The sequence below is a fragment of the Leucopleurus acutus genome (assembly GCF_964270905.1).
Source record: "Leucopleurus acutus genome assembly, chromosome: 2".
NCBI lineage: Eukaryota > Metazoa > Chordata > Mammalia > Artiodactyla > Delphinidae > Leucopleurus > Leucopleurus acutus.
The window spans coordinates 44,344,915-44,363,435 of NC_139143.1; the positions used below are offsets into that span (position 1 = coordinate 44,344,915).

General features: G+C 47.3%; 1 protein-coding gene across 1 annotated transcript in view; it reads right to left on the bottom strand.

Annotated features, from left to right (window-relative positions):
- Positions 1-18,416: 18,416 nt before the first annotated feature.
- PLXNA2 (plexin A2) overlaps positions 18,417-18,521 on the bottom strand; it is a gene marked incomplete at its 3' end in the record, with an annotated part of 215,866 nt that continues 215,761 nt past the window's right edge. Inside the window, exon 32 of the mRNA XM_082832378.1 lies at positions 18,417-18,512. Within this exon, the coding sequence (XP_082688504.1) occupies positions 18,417-18,512 (96 nt within the window). The remainder of the gene's footprint in view (positions 18,513-18,521) is intronic.

Below are 18,521 nucleotides of genomic sequence, written 5' to 3' on the forward strand. Positions count from 1 at the left end.
AGCCTGCGCGTCCGGAGCCTGTGCTCCGCAACGGGAGAGGCCACAACAGCGAGAGGCCCGCAATTCACCCATGGTCCCACTGTCTTGTTCAGATCATGATGTAACACATTATGAACAGTTTTCCAAATCGTGAAAGGTTCGATGTGGGCATAATTTTAAATGATCGTATAATAGTCCATCTTGTGGATATACTACAACTTATTTAACTTTCCAAAACTTGGTGGATATTCAAAAACTTGGTAGATACTTATTTCTACTTATCATTATAAATAAAAGAGATGAATGTATGCTGGTCCTTATTTTTACTTGCTTGAAATCGAAGTGGGATAACTGCAACAAAGAGAATGAATATTGTAAAGACTCTGGAGGCTTGCTGCAGCATTGTGTTCTAGAAATAGTGTACAAATTTTATCATGCTAGCAGTGTGTGATGTGCTAGCATCATTGCATCATACCTTCATCAATACTCCACATTGACTTTTACATGTATTTCCTAATTTGATAGGCAAGAAATGTATTTCATTACTGTGTTTTGTTCACAGATATTGATTGCTAGTGAGGTTTAACAGTCCTTTGCATGTTTAAACTGTTATTTGTATTTCTTCTGCAAATAGCCTATTCTTGTTCTTTGCACATTTTTCTTTTGGGTTTAGTGGTTTCTGTTATGTATAAATGCCATTTTATATTTTAAGAACATTAATTTTTTTGATGGTTTTGTTGCAGATATTTTGATGTTTATTTTTACCTCCAGTGATGTTTTTTTTTATAGAGATGGTTTGATTTTTTATGCAGCCAAATATATCTATTTTTTCTTTGTGACTTCTCAAGTTGCTTTTATGCTTAGAAATTCCATTTCCACACTGAGGTAGAAATAATCTATATTTTATTGTAAGTATTTTATGGTTTCGTTTTTGACATTTAACTCTTTAATTCATCTGAAATTTATTGTGTTCTCTGCTGTGTGGTAAGTATTTAAATAGATTTTTCCCCTAAATAGTTAACATTTATCCCAGCATCATTTTTTTAAAGAATGTTTTTTTCTCCATTGGCTTGAACGCCACCTTTATCACATGCTAAATTTTTTTTAATATACGGTAGTCTATTCTGAGCTGTCTTATTCTGTTCAGTTAGTTCTTCTACTATCATCACACTGTTTTAATTATTGTATCTTTATACATTCACATATTTTAAAATGTGACATATTTGTGTATGAAATGTAGCATTTTGTTTTCTGGTAGAACAAATCTCCCACAATTACCCAGTTTTACAAAAAAAAATATTGGCTATTCCTGCTATTTTTCCAGATGAATTTTAGAGTCATGCTGTTTGGCTCCAGAAAAAACAATCCCATTTGGGACTTTGAAAGGGACTGGATTCAACATATATCTTAATTCATGAGCCATTTGCATCTTTATACTGTTCAGGTTTACCATTCGGGAAAAATGACATGTTCTGTTTTTACTCCCCCCTTCCTTTGTTTTTACAGGTTTAACCCTTTAATATAAGTAAAATTTTAGTGTAGACTGTGAGAGGAGGACCAGAGTCGATTCCTTTTCAAATAGTCAAGTTCCCCTGATTCCAGTTTTTGCGTAACTCACACCTTCTCCAATAATTGATGATGTTTCTTTTATCATTTATTCAGTCCTTAAATATATATTAGGGTCTGTTTTTAAGCTGTCTAGTCCCACTGATCTGTCTGTTCTTGTGCTATTGCCACACTGCTCTGATCACTGTCTGGTCTTCCCCAGTACCAGTTGGAAACGCCACCCCTTCCAGATGGCTCCTGGCGTCACTGCCTGCTTTCTCCCAAACCGGGGTTCATTTCCTGATAGAGTCAACCTTTTGGCCAGAGCTTTTCAGTGACCCAAGAGATGGTCCGAATGATCCAAGAGATGAAGCAGCTTGATGCCAGGTTTCAATTTTCAGTTAAGAAGACACCAAGGTGGGTGGAGGCTGAGACCTGTCCTGGTTCCTTCCGCTTCTCTCCGCATCTCAGCACAACCAGCTGCCGAGGGAGCTGGTGCAAGATAGTTAACGCTGGACTAGAAAGTTCCTCCCTTCTGAAGTGCCTGCTAGGTATCTGCCACGCCTGGGCTAAGGACATTACATTACCTTCGTCTACTTTTCCCCGGAGCATCTGAGCCGATACCACATTTTACACATTAGAAGACCCGCTCAGAGGGAGTAAGAAACATCTAATATCGCCCAGCTACTAAGAGGCAGAACCTGTTTTTCACCCCAGTTGCCTCTGATTCCAAATCCCATGCTTATCACTTCTGTGCCTGGGTGACTCAGACAGAACAGGAACTGCAGCCCCGCCCCCAAGGGCTCTTGTGACGGGGAATTTGTCATCTGGAGAAAATGCTTTCACCTCCTTGAGCTTTGAGGGGTCTCTCACTCCAGCCCCTATCCACCCAGGCTAGTGGGGTCACCTTAGGGTCCACACCATTCTCAGCCCTGGTGGAAGCTCTGCCTGCAGGTCCTTCTCCCTCCCCCTCTCCCCAACCTGCAGCTGCCCTGTCTTTCCAGCCTGCCAGGTAAATTGGCCTTTCAGCTGCTGACTCTCAAGGTTGGGTGTGTGTGTGGTGGAGCCTGTGTGCCTGGTGAGGGTGGGAGCAAAGTTGCGGGACCTACAGGGAGAAGGAAGAGGAGGAAACCCATTGCTTGAAAAAGGATTCTGTGGACCTGGTCACATTCTGTCCCAAACAGTGGCTGAGATGGCTAAGACAGCCAGAATTTAAAAATAATAAGCACAGGGGCTTCCCTGGTGGCGCAGTGGTTGAGAGTCTGCCTGCCGATGCAGAGGACGTGGGTTCGTGCCCCGGTCCGGGAAGATCCCACATGCCGCAGAGCGGCTGGGCCCGTGAGCCATGGCCGCTGAGCCTGTGCTCCACAATCGGAGAGGCCACAACAGTGAGAGGCCCACGTACCGCAAAAAAAAAGCATACATTTATTTAATCTGGGCATATATCTGGAGAAAACTCTAATTCAAGAAGATACATGCACCCCAATGTCCATAGCAGCACTATTCACAATAACTAAGACATGGAAGTAACCTAAGTGTCCATCGACAGATGAATAAAGAAAATGTGGTACATATATACAATGGAATATTACTCAGCCATAAAAGAATGAAATATTGCCATTTGCAGCAACAAGGATGGACCTAGAGATTATCATACTAAGTGAAGTAAGTCAGACAGAGAAAGATGAATATCATATGATATCACTTATATGTGGAATCTAAAATGTGATACAAATGAATCTATATACAAAACAGAAATAGACTCACCAACATAGAAAACAAACCTATGGTTACCAAAGAGGAAAGGGGGTGGGGGAGGGGTAAATTAGGAGTTTGGGATTAACAGATACAAACTACCATGTATAAAATAGATAAACAACAGGGTCCTACTGCATAGCACAGGGGACTACATTCAACATCCTGTAGTAAGTCATAATGGAAAAGAATATGAAAAAGAATATATATATATATATATACATATATAGATAACTGAATCCCTTTGCTGTACACCAGCAACTAACACAACATTGTAAATCAACTATACTTAAATAAAATAACTTAAAAAAAGGACACAATCTAAATTTGCATCTAATCTTGGTCAATAAACAAACGATGAGCACATGGTTACTTTCCCACCCAGATAATCAGTGTGTACTTGTCCCCACAGTATACACTGTCCTCCTTTCCATGTGAAGTTAGTCCATATTCACACATCCACATATTGACATAGTTCCCATGTTTAGTTTTTCATGGTCTATATTCCATCCTGTCAATAATCCATAATTAAAGAAAATATATTTCAAATGCTGTCTGGAAGGGGCAATGCATGGACAGACTGATAACAAAGGATCTGGTCATGGGAAGATAAAGTCTCATTTGCTTGGTGGGGGGATTTTACGTTTGGGAGGAGGAGGCATAGAAAATGTAATAGTGCAAGTTGTTATTCTGAAGATATTCCTTTGATACAGGTAGAGCCCTAGGCTAGGAATCTAGGCACCTGGGTTTTGAGCTTGGCTTTTTCTTTTATTTACTTTGTGTGTCTTTATAAGACACTTTCTTCCCCTGGTTCTCAGATTTTTCTTGTTTTGTTCTGATAGTCATAGAATTCATAACACCACAGGGATGGAGGGACATCAGAGTTGACTTCATCTAACTCTCTTATTTTATAGATGAGAAAAAATGAGCCCTGGAGGTCAAATCAATGGCCCAAGGTCACATAGTCAGCCATTACCTTTGTAGATGGCTCCCCCGCCAGCCTTGTGGTTCTGGGACTCATGTCAGAGATGGAGGGCTTGGCATTCCCTTGAAGAAAGGCGTGGTGAGACCCTTCATTATTATTCATGCCAGCCCAGCTTTGAACCTTTGGAGTGTTTTTCCGTCTAAGCCTCCTGGACTCCTGCTTCTCCTTCTGGATTCCCAATAGAGCTGATTTAACTAGGCTCTGTAGAAAGAAAGAAAAAAAGGCCACAAGGTTTCCACCTGAGCCCTGAGGCCATCTTGTTTCTTTCCAGGACGCCTGCCCCATGTCTCTTGTCTTTTCCATCTGTATGAGCCATCTTTCAAGTTGCTCTTGGAACAGACCAAAGCAGCCACAGTGCTGTTATTCTGCATTGGCAGAGCCTAGGTACTGTTTGGCTTGTCATAATTATCTCACCATCTTGCTGTATTTCTGTCTTAGTTTGCAGAAAGCTCAAAGTGAACAAAGACATAGGCACAGGGGCTAGGATAACGGGGGCTGCGTGGGGCTTTGCAGCCCCAGAGATCTGGTCTGGTCTGATCAGAGAATCTACAGCTAGGAAGTCCAGTGGAACCTCCCACAGGGAAACTGTCTTGCTGTGTGGTAGGGACTGGAATGAGACCCTGGGAGCAGGTTTTGTCCATTTAACATTATCATAGAATGATAACAAGTCAGCAATGTCACTGACACAGAGGTGGAGGAGATTCAGAAAGGGATGAGACCAGCTCAGGGGCAAGGAGGAGGGATGTACGGCCATCTGTGGTATGTGGGTCCCTGTCCTTTCTCCTCCCCTACAAGGACCCAGGGAAGGGGCCTTGAAAGGAGAGGTGGGGAGCCTGGGGGAAGTGAGATGGAGCACAGAGGGAAGAGAGAATCACATCACAGTTTTTCCAAGTTCAGAATTTTCTAAAGACCGAGATCAGAGAACGTCAGAGGAAGGTTTCTCAAAGCTGATGTTTTGGACCGGGGTTCTCTGAGCTGTGTGCTTTGCTCAGTGTCCCCCTGGCTCTTTCTTGTGTCTCTGATAAAATACAACTTTAGTTCAGTGCAAAGAAGCAGAGAAGGAGGAGGAAAATGGTAATGGAAATGTAGCGATAGGGAGAGGGCAGGCTGGGCTGGCGGGAAGGGGCTGGCCTCCAGCCTACCTAACATCTGGAGTCTAGGGCTGTGTTCTGAGTCCCCCCTGTCCAGGGCTTCTTGAGACTGTGAAGTGGAATCATTGCTCCTGGAAGTTTCTTCATGGCCTGCATGGACAGAGAGGGGGAAGGGGTAAAAAGAATAGGAAATGGGCCAAGTTTAGTCCCTTCTGTCCACTTGCCATCCCCCAAAGTTCCTGTATGTCTCTTTCCCTTTCCTTTCTCTCTTCATTTTAGAGCAGGAGGTTGGCCTGCTTATCTCTCTTCTCATCAGCTGCCCTGGATCCAGGTCGCTCTGAAACAGGAGCCTGGTTCTTGAGTCAGCACAATCCCTTTCCAGTTTTGAGACCCTCTCAACTCTTCACCACATGAAAACAGACAGAGTTTACAATATAAACAATCCTGGGGCAGATAAAGGTTACATAAATCTCAAAACCATAGGTACTGGGTAATCCTGGTCTTTGTTCAAGTATAAAAGGGTTGGGTTCACCCATCCCATATGGCATTTCTCCCTCGTCCTCCTCGGGTGGTGCCTCGGGATCGCTTTCTCTTCACTCTGTCATACTCTACTCTGGGGTCGGGGCTCCCCAGCCCTCACAACCTCTGGACACGCAGAACCACCTCCAGGCTCTCCCTTGTTCTGCCTCCTAGTCTAGCAGAAGTCCTGTTGGTTCTCTGTAGGTAGAAAAGCAAGCACCTCAAGACTCAGGTGACCTTTGTTATGTTCCTTGGGAACGCTTCAGAAACTCTCTGCCCCCTGCTCTGTAGATCTTTTCCTGATCCGAGAATATTAATGAGGAATTTAGAGAAAAAAGCTATGGCTGGGTCTGGGGGAATGGATGTTTGCCCATGGTGGTCCCTTAAAGGAACCCAGAATGCCCTCTCCTGCTGGGCTGGACCTCTGTAAGAGCAGCTGCATCCTTCACTATCAACCCTGGAATTGCTCAGGCCCCTTGTACTGTTGCCTCTTTGCTACTCCAGCTTTACCCTCTCTGGTTTCATTATTCTTATGTTGGCTCCATATTTGGCCCTTGCTCTCTCCATAGTTCCTTGGATTTGAAGCTGAGTTTTTTGGTTTTTTTTTCCTTAAGCAGTGTGGATCCGAGGGTATCATTAAACCATCCAATGGGTAATATGTAAAGGGCAGGGACTTAATCACAGCAAACGTATGACCTGCACTCACTGGGAATTCCTTGTTCATGGGCAGTAATTGCAATCCCCGGTCCCCATCACGAATGGGGTTCCATGGGTTACCGGAGCCTGCTGGAGTATGGTAGGCACACGCTGAGCCCGCCAGTGTATCTTGCGTGCAGCCCCGAACAGCTAAGGGCATCACAGACATGTTATTGCTCAATCTCGGGTGGCTGAATGCCGCTCGTCCTTCTAAGAAGGCGGGGGTGAAGCTGAGTGTTGAACCTGGATTGCAGTGTGACTTTTGGCACCTCTCTCTACCTGGTCTACAGCGCAGCTGTGGGCTGGAGGCGCCTGTCTGATAGGAAGGGTGGCTTCTTGGTGGGACCATAGGGGATCATGGGTATTCCATGGAGCCCTAGGGGTGTACAGAGGTGCTTTAGGGGGCAACACAGAGGAGTGGTAGGGGAAGACCTGGAGTGGGGAGGCGGGACCGGGTGGGCTGGGGCTTGGCTTCCTGTCTGTGTCTCCACGGGGGCAACTTCACTTGGAGCTGGATTCTGTATGAGCCTTTCTCCGATAAGGAGTTGAAAACTATGGATCTATTCTAAGCCCCTTCAGTTCATAAAGGAGAAAGCTGAAATTGAACAAAGAGAAAGGGTTTGTCAAGGCCACCTAAGTGCTTTAGTGACAGATTAAGGCTTTAGGAAGAGACAGTCCCAATGGCTGGGGCAGATTCCTGAGGACACTGGCCCAGCAGCATGACCCACCTCTCCAAGAGTCTTGTGGATTTCTGTATCTTGCCCAAGCTCCGGCTGGGAGCGGCCTGAGGGTCCAGGAGTCTTCAGTGCTGCTGTCACAGACTGGCTCTGAGCAGTAAGAGCCATCTACCCCTTCTGCTATGAGCATTGTGTCCTGGAACAGGGGAGCCTCCTTCCTTGAGTCCTAAAGAGCAATAGGCCTTTCTCCATGGCTTATTGATGTCACAGCTTGCGACTGTGTGTGATTTGTTATGTCATCTCTCTGAGCCTCAGTTTCCTTATCTCTAAAATGGGAGTAAATAGTATTTGCTTCTTCAGGCTTTTATAGGAGCCAATCAGATCATGTATGTATAGCCCCCAATGACAGTAAGTGCACAGCAGACTCACAGAAATCATTGCTACCAGGTGAACATAACAGCCAGGAAAACTCACAAGATTAGGATGTCAGTTGCCAGGTCCTGGGCTTTCCTGGTGCTTAGCACAGAGAAGAGCATATAGATGGCTCTCGATAAATACTTGATTAAATAAACAAATGAACAGGGACTGGCTGTCCTGGAGAGGAATCCCTATACAGCTTTCCCATGTCTGTGCACTCTCCCCACATCCTACCTCACTCCTCAAGTTTGAAGAAGAACTTGCGGGAGGAGGACGGAAGATGCCTGTTCCTGTTTCCTCGGCATCCTCACACTTCTAACAAGGAAATGGAGTTGAAATAAAAACTAAGGCCTGCCTCTAACACAGACAGAGGAGGTGGGTTCACTGCAACCACCCAGGACTTCACTCTGGAGACGGTTTTGTGGCTTTTAAATTCACCGAGGGTTGTCAGATGGAGGTGGAACCAGGCACTGTGAGGATGGACTTGGGGCTCTTCAACTGAGTGGCTGGGGGCAGTTTGCGATGCTACGTCAGAATTCCAGGTTGAGATTTTCCAAAATGCGCATCATCAAAGTTAGAAACGGAGCCAAATGAAGATGGGACAATGAAGGATGGATGAGACTGGGGAGATGGATCAGGAATGTTGGAAATCTGCATGATTCTTGGAGATTAAACAACTAAACATGTTTTTGTTTGTTTTGATCAGCTTCTAGTGTATGCACCTTAGGTGGGGCTTATATAAATGGGCTAGGACAATACAGACATCTATGAGTTCAGGAGAAACACCAGAGGATGGGATGGTGTCGATTTCTTCCCACTCCCTCTTATTTATGATGAGTCCAAGAATCAGCGCCTCTTCCCTGATCTGCAGCTGGAACCCTCTCCGTTTCTCTCTCATTTCCAGCATCAGGGGCTCCATACCTGTTGATATTTGTCTCTTTTCTTCTCTGGTTAGCTAACAAAGGTTGCGATTTTTCAGAAGCATTTTCTACTAGAAAACTAAGGGTTTCTTGGTTAGTTTGTGGGGAGTTATTATTGTTTAATGGGTATAGAGTTTCAGTTTTACAAGATGAAAAGAGTTATGAGGATGGGTGGTGGTGACGGTTGCAAAACAATGTGAATGTACTGAATACCACTAAACTGTACATTTAAAAATGGATAAGACGGTAAATTTTATGTTATGTGTATTTTACTGCAGTAAAAAAAATAAAAATAAACACATCAAAGTGGATGGATTTACAGATCATTTGCCCTGAGTTTAGCTTCAGTGTTTGTTAGTAGGTGACTTGTCTTCACTGTGATGGTAAATTTTTTGTGTCAGCTAAGCTAGGCTGTGGTGCCCAGGTGTTTGGTCAAACACCAGTCTGGATGTTGCTGCAAAGGTATATTTTAGGTGTGGTTAACATTTACAGTTGCAGACTTTGAGAAAGCAGATTACCCTCCATGGTATGGGTGGGCCTCATCTAACAGCTGAAGAGCAACTCTGAGGTTTCCCAAAGAAGAAGAAGTTCTGCCTCCTGACTGCCTTTGTACCCGAGACTGCGCATCATCTCTTGCTGGAGTTGCTAGCCTGCCAGCCTGCCCTGTGGATTTCAGACTTGGCAGCCTCCACAGTTGTGTGAGCTGATTCTCTATCTACCACCCTATATACACACAGACACACACACTTCCTATCCGTCTTTTGGTTCTGTTTCTCTGGAAAACCTTGAATAATATATTCACCTGAAATGAGTTAGAGATGGAGGTGCTCAGACTTCCCAGAGGGGAGACAGGAGAGGCCCCCTCCCAGGTCTGGTGAGCACCCTGTTCCCTCTCCTCCTCTGTTTCCCTGGGGACTTGGCCCATGGAGTCAGTGCCCTCTGCCTCCAGCCTACTTGCCTTTCTCTGTTGCCCCTGCCCTGGGCCTGAGGTCCTGCCCTGCGCACTGGCTCTCTAAGTGAAGGAGTGTCTTTCCTATGAGACCCCACCATGTTTTGGACCCAGGTCCTGGTCAGGCCTTCCAGAAGCCATCTCCTGACCTTGAGGCCAACCGGGCTCTGCCCGTGGTTCTAGCACATGCAGATTTGGCTTGATCCACTCCCGTCTGTTCCTTTGCGTTTACCTGTACCATATTTACCAGCTGGTTCATAGCTGGTTCTTCCATTGGGTAAAGCCTTGATTCACCTCCTATTTTCCTTGGCCAGCATCTGTGCCTAGTCTCCTAAGGACTTAACTCTCAGGCACCAACTTTTATTGCTGAAATCCATGGGCATTAATTCAGCTTCTTCCCACAGCCAGCTAGAGATCCTCATCTCCTCCTGTAGGTCCTGCTGGACTGCCTGTAAAAGGAGGATGTATGGTTAATTCCCTCTCTCTCTCATTTACCTATTGTAATATTTAGGGAGTTCATTATATACACTATCTTATTTAACCTCTACAAAACCCCTTATTTAATGTATAGTAAACCCCTTTTATAGATTTGAAAATTGTTACACAGAGAGGTTTTGGAACTTGCCCCAGGCCATACAGTTTGGGAATGGAATTTAACCCCAGGCAATCTGAATCCAAGGCCTGTGCCCTTAGCCAGGGATACATGAAAACTTGCAATTAGGAAAGAGGAGGGACTGAGGAATAAAAGTAAATGAATTAGAGACATAAAGCAAAACCAGGAATAAGATAAATATTATGAGTAGACTGCAGGAAGTCCTGCACATGTGCTACTGGTGGGCCGCAGATTTAGCTCCCAGTTCCTAGCAGCCGACACACATCCAGGCAGGGGCCTCCCCTGCCTTTCAGCTCACCTGCTGAGCAGGGAGGTTTGGCAGTGCATGGTGTCATCGTGATGGAGCACAGATCACCAACAGCACCCACTTCCCTAAAATCTCTTGTGTGGCTTATTATGCAGGTTTTCCCTCAAACTGAAGAGCCCAGCTCTCAGAATCCTACTGCTGCAGTTTGGCAAAATTATTTTGCACTTGGGCTTCCCTGGTGGCACAGTGGTTGAGAATCTGCCTGCTAATGCAGGGCACACGGGTTCGAGCCCCGGTCTGGGAAGATCCCACGTACTGCGGAGCGACTGGGCCCGTGAGCCACAACTACTGAGCCTGCGCGTCTGGAGCCTGTGCTCCACAACAAGAGAGGCCGCGACAGTGAGAGGCCCGCGCACCGCGATGAAGAGTGGCCCCTGCTCGCCACAACTAGAGAAAGCCCTCTCACAGAAACGAAGACCCAACACAGGCAAAAACAAATATAAATAAATACATTAAAAAAATCATTAAAAAAATTATTTTGCACTTGTAGTAAAAATGATATCTAATTCCCACTAAGAAAAAGGATGAGTCTTTCTCTCTTAGAATAATGAATAGTGTTGATATTAGATTGTAAAATCTGAGAAACCTGCAACTTTAAGACTTAGCTTTTTTTCTCCTTTGTATGTCTAACGGCGCCTAGTCTAGTGTCATTCTACTGCAAGTAATGGATAGAAATGATTGTATTGAGCAGATATGAATAGTAATGGATGCTGAAGAGTGCTCTCATAGCACTTGCTTTTTACAAGAGGAAGGATCACTTCCTGGGAAGACTTTCAAGTATTAAATTGTTCTAGAGCTAATGGAAGGCAGTTTTGTGCGGTGGAAAGAGCAGAGTATCTGTGTGACCTTAAGCAAATCCCTTAACCTCTCTGATCTCAGACTATAAAAATGGAACATGTCTATCACATGAGACTGAGAGGCCTACAAGAGAGGATGTTCCAGAGTTTGCAGTACGGAGGTGGTTCACAACATCCATTTATTCATTCTTTCATTCCGAACATTCTCATCGGCATCTGCTATAGGCCTACCCAGTGCTCAGTGTGTTCTGTCTTGGGACTACAACAGTGACCAGGATAGACAGACACCTCCTCCCCAATTTCTTCCTTCCCTGAGGATAGTAGTTCCTGCAGCAGATATTTAATAACAGAGGTGCCCCAAGATCAAGTTACTGAGGGGAGAGATGGTGGGGTGGAAAGAAGATTGGGGAAACTCTGGGGTACAAGGACTGCATGCAGAGAAATGGCCTTTTCCATGCAGTCCATATGGCCCTGCGTGCCAACCCAGCTGACCCCAGGGTCCCCAGCAGGCAGTGGCAGAGGCTGGTCTCATCTAACTGCTCCTGTCTCACACTGCCAACCCTCCAGGAGCTTGCCAGGGCCACGTTAATGCTTCTGCTGAGGAATGATTATACCTTCATCACTGTGGTGGAACAGAGTGCCTCCAGTGCTCAAGGCCTGCATTTATAAGAGAAACGGAGGATGGTTTAATGTTAGCAAAACAGCCCAGTGCACTCACAACAAAACCTCCGTGCAATCGAAAACGATGTACTAATTACACACAGGCCTCGGCAACGTGCTCTTCTCCCGGCTCTTCAGGGTGTTGTGTTTGCATTTTTCTCACCCTCAAGACCAGCATTTGCATCTCTCCAAGTCTCTCCGGGAATGAGTGTGTGTGTGTGTGTGTGTGTGTGTGTGTACGCACAAACACCATAAACTCAGAGGCTGCAGAATAGGCCCTGAAATATCTTCACAGGAATTATTTCTCTGAATCCACAATAATTTTACAACTCTAGTGTGCATAGATTTATCAATATGCAGTTGTTTACGTGACTGTGGTTTTCAAGTCCCAGGCCCCATTCTTACATGCGCTGTCTGTCTGTATAAGACATGTAAGATTGGGCTGTCCTTGAGAGCAGGGTCTGTGTCTCCCCTGTCAGGCTAGAGGCACCCTGAAGGCAGGGGCTAACTCTGCCATCAGATTGGAGGCCCTCTGAGAGCGAGGGCTGCATCTCACCCTTAAGGATCCTCCACTGAGTGCTGGGTCTGAGGCTGTGGGCCCAGACACAGTTCTGACATCATGGAGGTAGATCGGTGGTTTCCCAGCACGCTCCGTTGAGATGTCAGATTGACAGATTATCCTCGTTTGCTCCTTTAGCTGCCGAGAGTGGAAGTGTCACCCACACACTTTGGGACATGGGAAAGAAAAATAGAAAAAAGGAGGTACCGCAAGGGGAAAGGGACATGGCATCCTCAGGCCAAACATCAATTCCCTACCTCTAGGATGCGTTGCCTCTGGACTCCATGTCAGCCCTGAACTACTTTTATCCCCCAGGCCACAGCCCAACCCTTTTCTCTCCCCTGGGCTGGATCTAAAAGCAAACAGTATCCGGCATCTTTCCCTCGATTCACCCTTAATCCCTCAACTGAGAATAAAACAAAAACAACCAAAAAACCCTTCCATGGCACAGCTGAGACATTCCTTTTTCAGAATCCTTATGATTTTCATACCCTAAAAGGCTGATGAGGGCAAAGATTGTGTCTTTCTCATTTATTATTTCATCCCCCAGCACTTACCACAATGCCATTCCCTGGTAGGTGCTTGAAATTTTTAATACAAATAAATGAATGTAATTTTCAGGAAGGAATGCAGGTGGATCTCCTCCTTCTGAGATCTAATTCACCCCTAGGAAAGCACCTCAACCCAAAGTCTACACTATCAGCCTGTTGTTGGAGAAAAGCGATGTTCTGGGTCTTGGGGCCAGGGGGCAGTGTTCACCCATTGGTACAGCCAGAGCATGTGCGTGTGTGTGTGTGTGTGTGTGTGTGTGTGTGTGTGTGTGTGTGTGTGAGTGCTGGTGTGTTGATGCTGATAACTGGACACTAATAAGCTCCGGCTCCAGAGAGAATTCTAGAAGTCCCTCAAAACAACTTAGCTCATCTTCCCACGAGTACCCGCTTCTTAAATATGCCCAGGAAATGTTATTCTGCATATACGCTACTGAACAACCAGGTTTATTTGAAGATTTAAGGTTTTTTTAATCCAGTAAACTTTATTTATATATAACAACAGTACAAATTGTGTCCTTGGCTTGCAAAATAGGAGTGTTTCATATTTACAATAGGTACACAGTAATATATTAGAATGACAAAAAAACCCCAGTTTATTGGAACATTTTAAATACGTAATTTTCTTACAGTTTTTATTCCACAACACCTGTAAAAACAACAAAACTGGACAGCTATCATTCTATTTTCTTAAAAAAATATATAATACAGATTCCAGTGTGTCAAGAAGAGTGGGTTTGGGTAGGAGAAGTTGAGGGGAGAGGCAGGTGGGCTCAGGTCCTTAGTCTCGTGGTACAAAGAGCTTGTCCCTCCCTCCCTGACACACTTGGGAACATCTGCTCTGTAGGGGGAACTACGTTCCATTATATACTCCACCTGTAATGCCAACGCAGAGAGCACACGAGGCCTGAGTCAGGGCCGTGACTGAAATCCAGACGATGCCTCCCATCTCCTTGAGGTGAGGAAAGGAGGCACGGGCTGCACTGCAGAAAGGATAGAGGGCCGAGTCCCTTTAGGGTGAGGGGAATGCGATGGGCATGTCCATGAAAGGCCCAGAATCTCCAGTTTGCTGACAGGGCTGAGGCCCTGGCCCCCAGGTCCTCCCTAATACCGAGGGTGAAACTTTATTTTTTATCCCTGGCATCACGGAGCCCCCAGATGCTAAAACTTCACTCTTGGGGAAACCAGAAGAAAGGAAAGGGACAGGGAACAGAGACTGGGGTGATGAAGAGGAGGCCGCCATCTTCTCAAAGCGTGTTCCTGAGACAAGGCACCAGAAGGCCCTGAACTTCACCTCCCAAGTCCCCCCAGAGGACCTGCTCCCACAGCCCTGTGTCCACTAAACTCCTCTGCATTTTCTCACCCACAGAGCCCCCATCACTGAGGCTCAGTGCTTTCCTGCCCGCGGCCAGGGCCCAGGAACCTCAGGCAGGACAGCGTGGCTGGGAACAGTGGCCTCCTCGAGGGCAGCTGCCCACTCAGTATCTACTGGCTGCAGGTTAATGGGGGCAGTGTGGCAACTGGGATGCACCTGGGGACTGATCAGCCAGTGGCTTTCAAACACTCTCAATCTGTGCTGCCCGGACCATTGTAGTCCAGCTCACCCATCCGTCGCTTCTGCTTCATGCTCAGCAGGGCCAGGGGCCTCCACTGCTATTTCTTGTCCTCGTTTGGTAGAAATAAAGGGAGGCCAGGAGCTCCAGCAGCAGGGGAAGTACCACCAGAAGAGACAGCGGCAGTGGGAATGAGAAGGGCTCTCATGGCTCTCGGGACTGTCCCCAGAACGAGGTAAGGCAACTGGGTTGGTCGACTTTCTTGCTTCCTCTGGCTCCCTTTTCTACAAAACTTGTGCCCTCTGCAGGTCTGGGAGGTGAGCTATGCGGGCTAAGTTGGTGGCAGGAACCAGCAGCCCGAAGAATGTCAGTTTGCTAGAAGAAGGCCCTTCTTGGTCTTGTTTGTTGCTGTTTCTTAGCACCTGGAGCAGGGCCTAGCAAACAGTGTTACGCAGGAATGTTCTCTGAATGAATGAATACAGAAAACAGCTCCCTCCCGCGAGTGAGGTTCCCAGTGGATCCGTGCTTCTAATGACTGAACCTTTCAAGGAGGGGGAGCTCTCTGCCAGTAGTAGATCAGGAATGGTTCTGAGAGATGGGCTGTGGAGAGCTGTAGGAGGGCAAGCACAGAAGCACCTGAGCCCTTGCTGGGCGGTAGGCAGCAGCAGGCCAGCTGGAGGGACTCACTCCACCAAGATGGACAGCTTGTCCATCTCTGTCTTGTGTGTGAGCACCCTCTGTCTTGCCAAGCACATTTCTGGGGTGCTTTTCCTTTCCGTTTTCCGGAAGATTGTCTCTTGTGCAGACCAGTGAAACAAAATGGAGCCGGATCAACCTTCGAGAGAGAGAAGTCCCTCTCTGCCTCCCTCCAAGACGGATGACTTCATGTGGGGGAGGGAACATGACTTTAATACTTATGCCTTACACAAGGTCAAAATATCTTCACATCACATCGGATAACAGTGAGGACAGAGGCCAATTAACTCCCTCCCCTCCCATCCCACAGGGCATGCGCTCTCGGTGACCCAAAGCCAAGCAATGCTCTCCATCCTTTCACCCTCATGGCCTGACTTGAGTCCAGTCGAGTTTTCCTTTCTCTTAATTCCTTCCTTAGGGATGCCCCTGTGCCACAACCTTTGCCAGCCCACATTCCCCAGCTCTCTCATGGAATCCTGAGAAATGTGGTCAAGCTTCTCAGGCCAGCTCTGGCGCCTCTCCTCTCCACTGTCCAAGCAGCCATGCCTCCATCATTCTCCCACTCCTCCAAAACCTTCAAGGAAGCATCCCCAGGGGTGGTGAATGGTCACCAAAAGTAGCTGCTGGGAGACACCCGGGTAGATGCCTACAGGTCGCAGTTGAGATGTCTAACTTTTACTTCTTGGTGGGGCAGAGCCCAGGATGCCAGTCTGAGCAGTGGTGTGATCAGAAAACCTTCATTCAGAGCTCGGAAGTAAAAGGAGGGTGGGCTGCACTTTTCTGTGGGCAGCACAGAGTCCCCTGCTCACGTCCCTCTTGCCGTATCTCCCCGCCTTTCATCTCCATAAATCATGGGCTCTGAGCTGGTAAGCTTTGGGTATATGAAGGGCAAACACTTTGGCTTAGTGCAGAAGGCCAGTCATTAGTATTTCTTTCAGGCTATTAATAGGGCCCAGAGAAACTTAACAGAAGTGGATTATCAGAAGAAAGTGGCCTTCACATGGCTGGTTGTGAATTACAATGAAAACAGCGAGTTTCCTGAGTATTTTGCTGAATGCTTTTCTTCTTCCATTTGTCGGCTGCATTCAGGCAAGAAACTGGAGCTGAGGCCAGGACCGGGCAATGTCTGCTGTGTGGTTAGCACAGTGATGCAAAGCCACACCCCAGCGATGGAAGCCAGCCCTCAGAGCTACCCCTCCCCCGGCCCTTTCCTGGCAATCCAATGTGGTCAGCAGAGCTTTTGGAAATTGGAAGTGTTTGGAGGTAAGTCAGGGCCCAGAGAAGCCAGGGCCCAGAGTTAATTACAGCGGAACTGACCCTGGTCTGGTATCGCTGGGGGTGGCTGGACCCGATTCCCAGCATTGCAGCCCCTTGTAAAGTAGAAGGTGGGAAGGGTGGGCTGGTCCTCTCCTGCTGCCTCCCTTCCCACCCCTTTGCCTTTCTCTTGTCCTCCTTCACACTCACTCCGACGCTGCCTGCGGAGAAGTTGGAGCTGGCTGGATTCTTGCCAGGGTGGGAGGCCCGGAAACTCCGGTGGCTGTCCGGTCACTAGGGTCCTGCACCAGCGGAGGTGTCTTCCTCTGGATGCCTTCGCACTGCCTTCCATGGGGCCTCAGGACCAGGGTGTGGAACTTTGGTCTCTTTATTTGGAAACTACACTCAGGACGGAGGGTCATCCATGGATTTAGGTGTCAGCAGGAGAGAGAGAAGCTGCCCACTTGTCCTTCAAACTCATAAGGACATGAGAGGCAGAAAGAGAGGCCGAAGAAGACATAACATGGGGATGCTACAGTCATCTCTACCGAGGCCAGTGCTCAGACAGACGATCAGGAGCTTCCGCATACGAGCGAAGGGCTGTCTCCCCTCTCTAGGCATGAGAGAATAAAAGACAGAAAGCACAACAATAAATACTGCAGCTTCTCGAACCTATGCTCTTCAAGTATTGCTTGCTGTAAACAGTGTTTGAGTTTTGTTTTCTTTTTAATTGCAAGAAACCACTGGCGGATTGGAGCAGAATCCGAAGCCAAACACCCACATCCCCAGGTCAGCTCTCAGACGGAATCTCCTGGAGGCCTGGCCCACGCGCCTCCAAGGCCTTTCCCCAGGGTGCCTGGTTTATGACAGCGACGGATGTAAGGCAGAGCTGCCCAGCATCCCCTGGGAGGCCAGGCCTCTGGTCTCGGAGAGGCCCACCTCTGCCCCACTTCTGGTAGTAACTTTAGGGAAACCCAAAGGAAAAGTACCAAAATCAGCTCCTCATTTGTGGAGGTTCGGGATTAAATAAAACAAAACAACCGAACAGTAGCAAAAAGCACTGGTACTCTACAGACACATATGTCCTCTGGAGATGAGAATACACAGGTGTGCGTATGTAAAGCTGTTTCCAGTCAGCCAGGTGGAGCCGCTCGACGGCTTCGCCAGTTGTGCAAAGGCTAGTGAGTCCTTCCCCACCTCTTACGGCTGCCGGGATAATTTCGGGTTTCACTGGCCTCTCTTTTTGCGAAGTGTTTGGTGCCAACTTGTGCTCATTCTTCTCCTCCTCACTTTTTTAAAACAACAATTCCGAAGTTAAGGAAACAATCATTTTTCCCTCTGCTTTCTCTCAGCATCTCTGTGTAGGCTTTTTCCGGCATTGGGAACCAGGAGTTATACGAGGAAGGAGGGACAGGGGTAGAAGAAGGAAGGGGGACAGAAATCAGAATTAAACGAAAGTTGGACGGGATGAACAGGGAAGCTTTTTGTTTTGTTTTATTTCTGGTTTTCCTTTTTCTTAAAAAAAATTAAATAAAGTTCTCATTATTTCCCCAATATACACTGAACGAGTTTTCATGCAAAGCAGCAGTCACAGAGGCAGAGCCGCGCTCAGTCGTGCCTCTCAGCTTGAAGAGCCACCTCCTCTGGGTCCTGGCGTCCCTCTCGTCCTCGCCGCGGGGAGATGGGGCAGATGACACCCCCGGTCTCTCCCTGCAGGAACAGGCTGTGACGGAACTTGGCTGGCGTGGGGAGACGGGTCCTCCCCTCTCCCCGGGAGGGGGTCTCAGGGGACAGCAAGCGCTGGGGCCCGATCCCCTTCACTTGTCCTTCCTTCTGAGATGCCCAGTGTGACAGCTTTCACGGGTCCCTCTTCCCAGGAACAGGAGACTCCATCGCTCAGCTCTCAATGGACATGGCGTTTATGAGCTGTTCCACCTTGTATGCCAGCCGCTGTCGCCGGGCCTGCTCGTCCTGCTGGAGTGCCCCAATGAGCTGAGGAAC